The sequence below is a fragment of the Coffea eugenioides genome, chromosome 2 (genome assembly GCF_003713205.1).
Source record: "Coffea eugenioides isolate CCC68of chromosome 2, Ceug_1.0, whole genome shotgun sequence".
Lineage (NCBI taxonomy): Eukaryota > Viridiplantae > Streptophyta > Magnoliopsida > Gentianales > Rubiaceae > Coffea > Coffea eugenioides.
In genome coordinates, this window is record NC_040036.1 from 11,331,612 (window position 1) to 11,343,978 (window position 12,367).

The 12,367-nt window shown below is 38.2% G+C and overlaps 1 protein-coding gene across 1 annotated transcript in view; it reads left to right on the forward strand.

Annotated features, from left to right (window-relative positions):
* The window catches only part of LOC113756350 ((E,E)-alpha-farnesene synthase-like), a 6,145-nt gene extending 6,126 nt beyond the window's left edge, over positions 1–19 (forward strand). The window contains exon 6 of the mRNA XM_027300043.1: positions 8–19. Coding sequence (XP_027155844.1) covers positions 8–19 — 12 coding nt within the window. The remainder of the gene's footprint in view (positions 1–7) is intronic.
* The last annotated feature ends 12,348 nt before the right edge of the window (positions 20–12,367 follow it).

Here is a 12,367-nt window from a genome sequence, read left to right on the forward strand (position 1 = left end):
GCCCCAGCCTTTACCTTAGACTCAAAGATATTTGAGTTAGGGAAGTACCTGCTTTTCATGACTTTGCTAACTAACAAGTTGGGCCATGTAAGGATTCGCCAAACTTGTTTGGCTAGCAAAGCTTCATTGTAGCATAACAGGTCCCTAAACCCAAGCCCACCATTCTCCTTCCTCTCGGCTATATCAGTCCACTTCTTCCAATGCATCCTTTTTTCCCCTTCGTCATTTCCCCACCAGAATCTGGCCATTAACCCACTTAGCTCTTTACACAAGCTTTTGGATAATCTGAAAACAGACATGGCATAAGATGGGAGAGCAGTAGCCACTGCTTTTATCAAGACCTCTTTCCCTGCATTACTTAAGAGTTTCCCTTTCCAACTCTGGGTTTTAGTCATCATATTTTCTTTAATAAACCTGAACACACTGTTTTTGGTCCTTCCCACAACTAAGGGTAACCCCAGATACTTCCCTTGTGTAACATGTTGGATTCCACCTAACCTTTGTAAAACCTCCTCTTTCTCTCTGCTGCCTGTATTTTTACTGAAGAAGACCGCAGACTTGTTGATGTTGATTTGTTGCCCTGATGCTTTCCCATAGGCCTCAAGTATTTCTTTTATATTTCCTGCTTCATCACCATTAGCTTTACAAAAGATAAGTGAGTCGTCAGCAAAAAAGAGATGAGAAACTTTGGGGCCTTGTCTTGCAATCTTGACTCCTGTGATTTGTTTGTTACGCACAGCTTTGTTAAGAAGGTTAGAGAGCCCTTCAGCACAAAACAAAAAAAGATACGGAGATAGGGGATCTCCCTGCCTAATCCCTCTCGAAGGCCTAACATACCCTCTCTTAACACCATTAACGTTAAAGGAGTAAGACACCGAGGACAGACAACCATGCATCCATCTAATCCACAGAGGGGCAAACCCCATCTTACAAAGTATGGCATAAAGAAAATTCCATTCTACTCTATCATATGCTTTGGAGAGATCAAGTTTAATGGCCATGTACCCCTCTTTCCCCTCTCTTTTTGACTTCAGCCAGTGCATGTATTCATGTGCTACCATGACATTGTCCAGGATTTGCCTATTTGGGACAAAAGCAGCTTGGGAGTAACTAATGCAGGAGTTAAGACAAGGTTTGAGTCTGTTCACCAAAACCTTAGAGATGATTTTGTAAAAAACATTACACAGACTAATAGGCCTAAAGTGAACCAGGTTGAGGGGGTTGTCTATTTTAGGAATAAGGGTGACTAGGGTCTCATTGATAGCTTTCGGAAGGCCACCAGTGTGAAAAAAGCTTCGAATAACATTCACTACATCTATTTTAATAATATCCCAATATCTTTGAAAGAAAATTGGAGACATACCGTCTGGCCCAGGAGATTTGTTGGAGTGCATGGAGAACACAGCACTCCTGATTTCCTTCTCAGTGACAGGTCTGGTAAGTTGCAGGTTCATCTGCTCAGTGATAGTCTTAGGAATACCATTTAATATCTCATCAAATTCTGATGGCTTCGAGGATGTGAACAACTTGCTGTAAAATTGAGCAATTTCCTCCCCAATCTCATCCTCAGTTGCACACCATCCTCCCTGTTCCTTCTCCAGTCTGGAAATTCTGTTCCTTTTCCTTCTACCCTTCACGACAGCATGAAAATAGGCTGTGTTCTTGTCCCCATTTTGAAGCCAATTGATTATTGCCCTTTGGTTCCAATAAAGTTCCTCTTGCTTGTAGGCATCAGACAATTGTTTCCTAAGCATCCTAATGGTTTCTTTATTATCACTACCATGTCTGGTCCTCAAAGCTTGAATCTCTTCTTTGATCTTTTTGATTTCTATCCTGCTATTTAACCTCAACGTTCTGCTCCAAGCTGAGAGGGACATCCTACATTGCTTTATCTTCCTGCTGATTCGCATACCTCTGGACCCCACTTGATTTTTGCCCCACGCCTCTTGGATTAAGCCTTCTACTTCCCTAAATTGTAGCCATCTGGGATCAAAGTGAAATCTCCTTTTTGGCTTCCTAATTCTAGGTTCTGTCTCCAGCAGGATGATGTTGTGATCAGAGGCTTCAACCTCAATATGAGTTACTCTTGCATCTTTAAAAACCTCACACCAATCAGCACTTGCAAGAGCTCTGTCCAATCTCTGTTTAATTTCGCCCTCACCCTCCCACAGGTTACTCCAAGTCCAAGGTAGACCCTCAAACCCAACATCCAGGAGCTCATTTTTATTGATGAAGGCTTTGAAATCAGAGAAGGTCCAATTAGGTCGTATTCTGCCCCCCCCATTTTTCATCATTGGAAATAATATCATTAAAATCGCCCATTAAAATTTTGTTTTTACCCCAAAAAGTGTTCCTACTACACAAACAATCCCATTGCTTTTTCCGAATTTTATCGTCAGTGCTAGCATAAACAAAGATGCACCACCAGTTATCAGGTTCATTATCATCCTTCACCAGGAGTTCAATGGTAAAAGGGGTAGATAAAACATTCAAAACCTTTGTGGTGTTTTTCCAAAAAACAGCAAGCCCACCAGCTTTGCCAACAGGTTCTACTAAGGCCATTTCCTCATACCCAATTTTCCTTTTAAAACCGTTCAAAAACTTTTTTTGATTTTTTGTTTCACATAAAAAAATAATGTTAGGGGAGTGAAGGTGAATTACCTCCTTAAGACAGGGAATAGTCAAGGAGCTCCCTGCCCCTCGACAATTCCACGCCGCAACTATCATGTGGACTCGGGAGACCAATTAAGGCTGGCCTCCATGACCTCAGTATTTGGTACCCGTTCGTATCCTTGCGTCCGTCTGGTTCTCTTTGCCAAGCCCCCATCAATTTGCATATGGTTGGCTTCCTCCTCCTCCTCCTCTGGTGATCTCCTCTTTGCAGCTACAGTTGTAGTGTCAACGTTCATGTCCATTTCTGAAAGAGGGAACCTGCATAGCTGACCTTGTTGCCCTTTGCCATCTTTCCTGGCTACCTTAATCTGCCTCCTCCCTTTATTTCCCATCGCCCTTCCTGCTGGGATTATGCTGTTTGCACTTTGGATTGCAGCTGACTGATCTCCGATAGAATGCCCGACATCGGTGGTGTTTCCTCCTCCCTTGTTAGTTTCAAACGAAATGTCCATCTTATCCTTCATGTCCTGTTTGCAGTCCTGTTTATACCGGGGGCTTGTTGGAGTCAATTTACAATTTGGGCTTATATTACTTTTGACTTCCCCTTGGGCCCACTTGCCTCCTTCCAGTTCTATTGGGTTTTCAGAAATGGCCTTGCGCACCTTTTTTTCCCCCCCGCCCAAGTTTGAATTTTGATCGCGGGTTTTCTGATCCCGCTCATTGCCTGACAAGACTAAGTCATCTTCCCTCTCATTCCTGGCAATCTTCAGTCCGTCAATGGCAGTTCTACTGGAATCCAGACCTCTTGCCTGGTTAACTAAGTATTCTCCTTCGAACAGTAATTTCTGTGCAACCGCATTCATCGGTTCCTTTGGATCTCTAGGGAACTCTGATCTGTGTTCTGTTCTCTTTTTAGGTGATGCACCCTTGGCTTGAGCTCTCATCCAAGGACCAAATTGAGGTTTGGAACTGCTCCTAATTGTCCCTGACTTGTGCCTACATGATTTGTCACTGTGCCCAATTACTCCGCATCCATAGCAGAAATCCGGGCACTTTTCGTACCTGAATTCCACCCAGATGCTCTGGCCACCTAATTTCACCACCGTTCCTCTTAACAGTGGCTGGCCTGTATTAAACACCACTTTCAGTTTTATATGTCTCCCTTCTTTGCTGCCCCCCATCGGGATGATGATGTCCTCCACCTCTTCAAAGATACCACCAATCTTTACCCCTATTTCCTTGGTGATCCAATGTACTGGCAGGTTCCATAGTTGAACCCAGATGTGAGCTTTTTGGAATGCCTCCCACTGGCGGTCTATGCCTTCCACCCACGGCTTGATGTTTAGAGTTGGTTGTCAATTGTGTACGGTCTTCCACTCAGAACCCTTTCCATATCCATCCCATCGAAGAAGTTAAATTGAAACAGATTTGCTCCAAGTTCGACCGCTACCATGTTCTTTGGATAACCCCACACTTTGTTGACAAAGTTCTTCACTCCTGTGAAGTTGGTGATTCTTTCCCCCATCACTCTTCCAAAAAGACTTTTCTTGCATTCTTCCTTACCTATATCCTCATCCACTCCATCCAAGCTAATTCCTGAACTTTCTTTGTTGGATAGATCAAATCTGTCAAACACTTCCACAAGTTCATCAGCCATGATTTTGCGATATTCAATGGTATTCCAGACTCTTCACTCGATGACTTGCTACGTACCAACCTGCGCAAGAGAAATAAAATCAAGAAATGTGAGTTAGGCTTGTACCCCCAAATCTCAGAACCTAGATGAAAGGAAGTTATAAAATTAAAGCAGAGATTTTAAGATATTTTCAGAGAGAGAAAATTTGTTTTTTTTTTCCTTTCAAAATCAAGGAAAGATGACGAGAAGATTTGAAAGATCTTGGGTAAACTACTGAAGGGCTATAGAGACGGGATCTAAGAGGGTTGGGTTTGGGTGTTCTCAAGAGTTTTCCTGCTCCCACTGAAGAGGAGGCGAAGCTCTCATGTAAGAGAGGGTTTGAAATCGTCTCTTCCTGCAGGCCGACACTTGAAGAGTATCCTGAATGACAATTCATCTGGCCCTTGTTAGAAATACACGTGCTTGTTTTGAACCATAAGCTATCAGTCCTGAATGACGTAATTTTTTTTAAACCACTAGGGCAATGGCTTAGTGGCCACCAGGGAGGGGCTTAAGTCCTTCCTTGGGCTGTAAGTGGGGTTCAAATCTCACCTGCAGCGAAAAAAAATCTAAGAGTTGTGCCAGAGCACTTTCTTGGTTTAGTTGGGTCTGTATACCCACTAGCCCCCTACTATAGCCTCCTTAAACTCCTCCTCCCCCTAAATTAGGATAGAGTAGGTTATACAAATGTATCGTTGCTAACAAAAAAAGAAGGCGTAATTTTTTTTAGTAGGGTCAGGTGTTGTAAGTGTCAGTTGCTTTATCAATTAATGGATGTTCCATCACCACCAATGCATTGAGGCTTGGTGGTCAAACCTTGCCTCCCACGAATTTGTCAAAATTAAATGTGGTCTTGGTTAAAAAATTCAGGGGGGGTGTGTAGTGCACTCGTCTAATCCGATGGTAGTTCAGTCCCCTCCGAGTTACTTTAGAACCTCTTCAGGCCCTCCCCTCCACATGGTGTAGGAAACTATCGTATCGACAAAAAAAAAAAAATTAATGGATGTTCCATCATGTTTGTTTCCATACATCAACCGTCTATAGGGGAGAGTATCCAGTGCAGACTCATTCACCGTCAATTGCCGAAGACAAGTGTATGAGGGCCGTTGATCCCCAATGAAAAACACTAGAAAATTGGATCCGGATCCTTTATTTGGTGAAGAGTCATGATGTTGGCATTAACGAAATTCGTATTTTGATGAAGTACATAATTACCTTCAACATACAAAGCCCGTTCGAGATTATTTAATAATTTACAACTATCTATACTATATATATAAAGGGAGAGGGGAGGGGTTAGTGTAAACTTTTTGTGTCATTTTTTGAGAATTTCTTTATGTTACCCTCCAAAAAAAGAATAAAATGATACTGTCATATCTCTAAAATAAACATACACAAATGCATAAACACACCCTCATTTTTCTAGCCTAGCATATATAACTTCCAATAAAGTAATTACCGCCAGCAACTTCCTGTCCAAAAAGAAATGAAAAGGAAAAATACAACTCTTTTGTCCATATTTCTCAAAACAACTAACCCTCCAGCAACTACTAAAAAATTTAATAATTTTTCTTTTAAACAATTTTCCTTCTAGATTGAGACACACATAGGGTGTGCCATTTCCATTAGTTACAAATTGTATTGTATCATCCTACCCTCAAACTATAAATTACAGTTGACAATATATAATAGCAAGAGAAGTATTTAACCTATCAGAGGGCATATTTAGAGTCTATTATAACATTAATAATAGTTTTTGTTCAAAGGTCATAATTGCATTATCAACTGATGGTTTTTAATCCTATCCTAGGTTCAAGAGGTCATATTCAATGATGGACACAGGGAGGGGCGGGGAGGAGCACCGATCCCCTCCCCACTCAAAACAGTTTCTATAATCTTAAAATCCTCGATAGTAGAATTAGTTGTTGACTAAAATTATATCACCTTGGCCCACCCAAGTATGATTCTTAGTAGATCTTTTGTTTCTTTTCTTTGATTTCTTTTTTTCTTTTTTACAAAGGCGTCTTATACCAAATTAACAATTAGTTTCCTTATAAAAGTATACCATTAGTATATAATTAAGGAAACATTAATTTTTCTTTTCTTTTAAGCAAGTGTCCTATAAGAAATCAATTCTTAGTTTCCTTAGTTACTATAAATTTAAAATAGCATGCAACTAAGGTAACACTATACTATATAGAAAGATATAGAGTCTAATTTTCACATTTTACTTTATGCTCTGTTTTTTTATCATTAAAAATATCATTTTCCTGATTGTCATCTATTGGATTTTTATTTTACATTTAATGTGCTTTATTTAATATTATTTTCTTCTGCTATCATATTTACCTTCAACCCGCTCTGCCCGTTTGTGACATTATACGGTTATGCTCATGCCAAGATTAGCGTTGCTCCAGATTTAATTCATAAGATCTTTTACAACGCCAAAGAAAATGAAGAATTTTAACACCATCCATGCTAACTCATCATGAACATTCGATGTAAATGATCAGATGCATGTTGAATTTCATAAATTAACCCCTTCTTTTGTCTTGGAAATCGTGCGAATAAACGGATCAGCAAACTTAACGATTAAATTTAACAGAATGGCCTGGAACCTTAACTTTATACATTTTAGTGACCAAAACTAGACTTTTAATAGTTGAGTGGCCAAAATTTGACGATTTCAAAAGTTTAGTGGCCATCCGAATAATTTGCTCAACTTGAAAATATATAGTCCATCACAATCTACTTGTATAGCATAGTTCGCTTTCTCAACCGGAAACCGTACCAATTTTTGTTGTTGCTAGGCGATGGATCGTGTTTAGACACGAGCTGGTGAGGCACGATTCTTTCAATTGTTTCTATGGTTTTTGAAACTTCATGCATCACTTTCGCCACATTTGTTGGGTACCACTACCAATAGATGCTATATATGGTGTGATGTTTGCCATTGCACGTCCGATATAATTCCAAGGAATTGGACCGCTATGTTTGCGTAGACACTTTGTCTTGTTCAATTGTACTAGGTTTGGTTTGTTCGCGATAAAATCGAATCAAAATTCCATCGCCTACATGATTACAAAATAAAGACAATAGTTAGGTGACATTTCAATATCATTTATTGAAGGTGGTGTCGAATATTGTTTGTTAGGCTCATTGATAATGCCTTGAGCCCATGAAGAAACAAATAAGGTCTAAAAGTTAAATTACAAAGTTGGAAGAAGTCTCAAAAAGAAGTACCCTCACCATGATCATGGCTAAGGTAAAACCGCAGAAGCAAATATGAACAATGTTCTATTTTTCTTTTTTAAGTGGGAAGTTTTGAATTCGAGATCTTATATTTATAATTTTTCTTATCTTAACATCTAATCCAATCTTCCTTTACAGATATAAACATGTAGATTTATTATTATTTTTCATTCAGCTTATTCATTTTTGAAATGCAAATAGCTAGTAAGAGTCATGTCAACATATATTGCATGCTTCCAAATTAACTAGTTTATTCTAAATGAAAAGAATCCCGTCACCATAATGGCGGGTCATAAACTTGAAAGTCTGAAGTCCATTATAGTCGAGTGCAACACTGCAACGGCATGGCGTTTCACTGTCCCCTTCATCAACCCGAAACTGCGCCGTTACTTTTGTTGTTGCATTTAGTGTTGATGGATCTCGCAGGACAGAAGGGTTAAGGCGCGATTTCTTCCTGCACTTTTTGGTCATTGAAGAACTGATTCCAAAACTAATTTAGGTGTCATCCAATAGATGATTTTTGTTCAAGTATGCAATAATTTTAGAAGCCCAACCCGGGCAGCTCGTGTGGTGTGTTGCTCCTATTTAAAATATGGCCACCAAGAATCTGAGTCCCAGGATTAACGTATTCGAGATGAATGGGCCTCTCCTCTCGGATCGTAAAAGATTAGTTGGGTCGAAGATCCGGATGCCCTGTGTTGAAAAAAAAATTGTAATAATTTTAGAAAGTAAATCTTTGTAATGTGTGCCCATATTTAACAAAATCCATGACAAGAACTCTCTGTAACTCGTTTTTTTGGGCAAGTTACAGTCTTTGCACGATTCTTCCTTGTAGGGAAATGAGACTAATGTTCTGGAGGCGGGCAATTACATTATCATTTCCAAGTGGTGGTATCTTCAACGGGCAGAGGATTGAATTAGGGATTAAATTGACATCCACTGAAGCTTGTAATGATCATGAAGTTCTTATCCTTGGTCTCTACAACCCCCGCCACTAGAGCCACTAATTAACCACAAGCACCACCTCTACAGCAGATGGTTGGCCATTTTTACTGCCAAAACTTTTTAACTTATTTGTGGAATGAATCAAATGATCGTCTGCCAGCGAAATTAGTCAGTTCGTGCAAGTTTCAGAATCATATACAGCACCAAAACTGGGACGCATCTCTATTTATAGTAGGATAGATTATAATCTGCTTCCACTGTGTAGGATATTATCTTCGCAATAACATGGTTGATGAGATGCGACGTGTCTCTTGGTGTGGGGTTCCAAAATCAAGAGCAAAGTGGAGTCTTAATATGGATTACGGAATTACTTGTAAGTGTTTTACTCATGGGCAATTGTTTTTGTCTTAAGATATATACTTTGGTAGAGTTCTACTTGATATACTACACTGTACATGTAGCTTTCTGGCCGGTGCTGTGAGTAAACTTCAATCTTCATAGGAATTCTTGAAGATAACCATCAAGAGTCAAGATGATGAATTGAGCCCCAAATTTCATTCCAAATGAAGAGAGTCCTAATCCGCGTACGGCGGGTCATAAACTTGAAAGTTTGTAGGGTAAATTACACTTTATCCCGTGATTTAGCGATTTTTCACATAATCCTCCTATAGTTTCAAAAGTTATACAAAACTCTCTTATGATTTGGATTAAAGTGTTAAAGTGACGGAAAAGATCATTCGTAACGAACCTTTAAAAATATCGAAATTAATCTTATGAATACGTGACACACTAATCCCGTATGATTTTATGTTATATTTAATGTTTTATCATATTACCCCCTTATGATTTTTAAAATATACACGTAACCTCCCTTAGTTAATAAATAATTTTCAACTTTACATAAGAGTATTTTTGACATTTTAGATGACTCTGTGACAAATGATCATTTTCGTCATTTTAACACTCTAATTCAAATCATAAGAAAATTATGTATAGTTTTTGAAATCATACAGGAGTTATGTAGAAAAATACTAAATCAAAGGGAGATAAAAGTGTAATTTGCCCAAGTTTGTACTTCCATCACAATCGAAATCAATCTTGTGGGTTCCCTTTACCATGTTTTTTTCGTTGCTACATGCGATGGATCTCATATAGAGATTTTAATGGCGATTGACGGGGCACGATTTCATCATTTGTCTCGTTTATCTGTGGGCTGGGGTGAGTGCATTTGGTTTGCGGCTTCTGAAAAGTGAAAAGGAGAGGGACCACCCCACGATTTGCGGCTTCTGAAAATGTCTCCAATCTCAATCCTGTACCGCTATTACCATTACAGACGTGTGACGGTTAAATTTGCCAACCCAACCAGTATAGAAACCGCAACGGATCTTCTGTCTCACATTCTGTGCTACTCTTTGTCTAATTTTTTATTATATTATTATTTCTTCTACGTAAACATCATATTTTAGTTCCTTTTTTTGTTTCCTTAATATCCAATAACTATTAATTGAGTACTACACAAAATTTAACAAATTCAAAAAATCAAAATGCATAAAAAATGAGATTTTTTAATAAATTTTCTGCTATATTTTTAAATTTTCTATTATATATTGCTTTTTGAAACTGCTATATTTATTTTTTTACTCAATTAATAGTTATTGAATTTTAAGAAAATAAAAAAGAACTAAAACATGATGTTTATGTAGGAGAAATAGCAATATAATAAAAAGTGGCACGGAGAGTGGCACAGAGTGTGGACAGAAGATCCGTTGCAATGGATACCCTATGTCTAGGCATTGTTTTTATGCCGGGCAACCTAGGCACTAAACTTGCTCGTTTCAGTAGAAATAAACCCTAAGCCTTTTTAATTAGGTGTCGGCAAATGTCATTTTTATTTATTTAAGTACATTGTACTAGTCATAATCACAGGTTAAATGTTAGTAATTAAGTGCTCACGCAACAGCATTCCAGCCAAAGTAATCATTAGACATTTGAAACGACATTGTTTCTGAAAACGTTATGTCTCCTTTAGATTGCAATTTTTCATCAAAAAATTTATATAAAAATTCTTAAAAATATCAATCCAAACGGATTTTTATTTTCTACAATTACATCTTGATATGCCTACAAATCCAAATTTGCTTCTGTTTTATTTGTGTATTCGTAGACAAGTTTTCCACTTCCAATTTTTTCTTCTTTTTTTTTTTCAAAAATCAACTCCAGAACATAAAGTAGATATAAAACTCGGAATCACCTCCTTTGTCGTTCTTTTCCCAGTTAATATCAGAAGAACAACTGTATCCATGTGATAATGTTGATCGACCTTTTCGATTATTGGTTCTAGGATTAAGACCTTTCTGAGCAGCTTTCACTCTCATAGCTACGAAAGCAACGTTTATCATATGCCATTCTTATACCGATTATCGACCGATGAAACAGGTCTCCTCTTACTTATGATCCCCAATCCAACTCTTTCTCAAATAATCAGAGGTTAATTCGTCATTTAAGCATCTACAACTATTTATCTAAAATACATTTAGATAACAGTTTCTTTGTTGTTCACAACTATCGTGCGCATTTCTGCGCTTTTTCTATCAAATTGGAACACGTTTTTGATGAATTCTTTATTCCAGTAGTTTAGTTTATAGAGAAATTTCAGCCCGCTTCCACTATAAATAATGGAGTTCAAAGAAGAGGCCTAACCATCTTTAAACACTCGGCATTGTATATCCCTTCTTCTTGTTTTTCCTCCATGTATCCTTCAACAACCATAGGCATGAACTCTAGGATAGGATCCTTCAATCACCATATGCTGATCTTTTCTTCTTCTACTTCTTCCCTGACTAGTGTTGAATTGCAACCTTTGTCGAGCCCAAAAGCGAAGGCAGGAACTAGTAGTGACAAGATAGATCAAAGTGTTCAAAGGAGAACAGCCAACTACAAGCCAAACATATGGAAACATGAACTCCTTCAATCTCTCACTAGCCAATTTTCGGTAAGAACTCTGGTTCTTGATTGCCATGCATGTAATCAACAGACGCATGTGATAGCTAAGCTCCAATCCACAAGAATGGAAATATCCATGCTACCTAGAGTGACCTATTAAATTATCATCCTCTTTTTTTTAAATTCTTTATATTGAACCTCGTCACATTTTTTATCATGGTGATTAGAGTCCTCCCAATTTATGGCGACTAGTGATATTTTCTCCGGATGAACCAATGGCTAAAATTAGGAGTGCTTTTAGTAATTAACTTCATTTCTTGTACGTGTGATTAATAAATAAATAAAAGGACTTTATATAGTTAGTTGGCATATAGTAACTATTAGTTAACCACGTGATAAGGTGGTTGCACCATAGCTACAATACTTCCATTCTACTTGAAATTGTTTTTCTCTTTTCAGGAAAAGAAATACAAAACTAGAGCCGAGACACTAAAAGAGGATGTCAAATGCATGTTTGTGGAAGCTAGTGACACATTGTCTAAGCTGGAGCTTATAGACAGCATATCAAAATTGGGTCTCGACAAATACTTCATGGAGGAGATCACAGAAGCTCTAGATGCCATAGCCTTGAGGAACAACAGCTCTGTTTTAAAAGGAGACGTTTACGCTACCGCACTATGCTTTAGGCTTCTTAGGCATTACGGTTATCATGCTTCACAAGGTACGTACATGAAAAACTACTTGAGAGAGTTCCTTGTAAATATAAAGTATTTATGAGTGCTCAAAAGCAGGCAAAAGTTGATTGAATGTGAAAAGCAAACTATGGAAGAAAAAAATTGACTTCTGAATCGTTTAATCTACGTAATTCAATATGTCTTGGAGGGGTAACACTTCAATTGAAGGAAACGCTTTAAGCTTCGTTTGAATTGAAGAATTAGA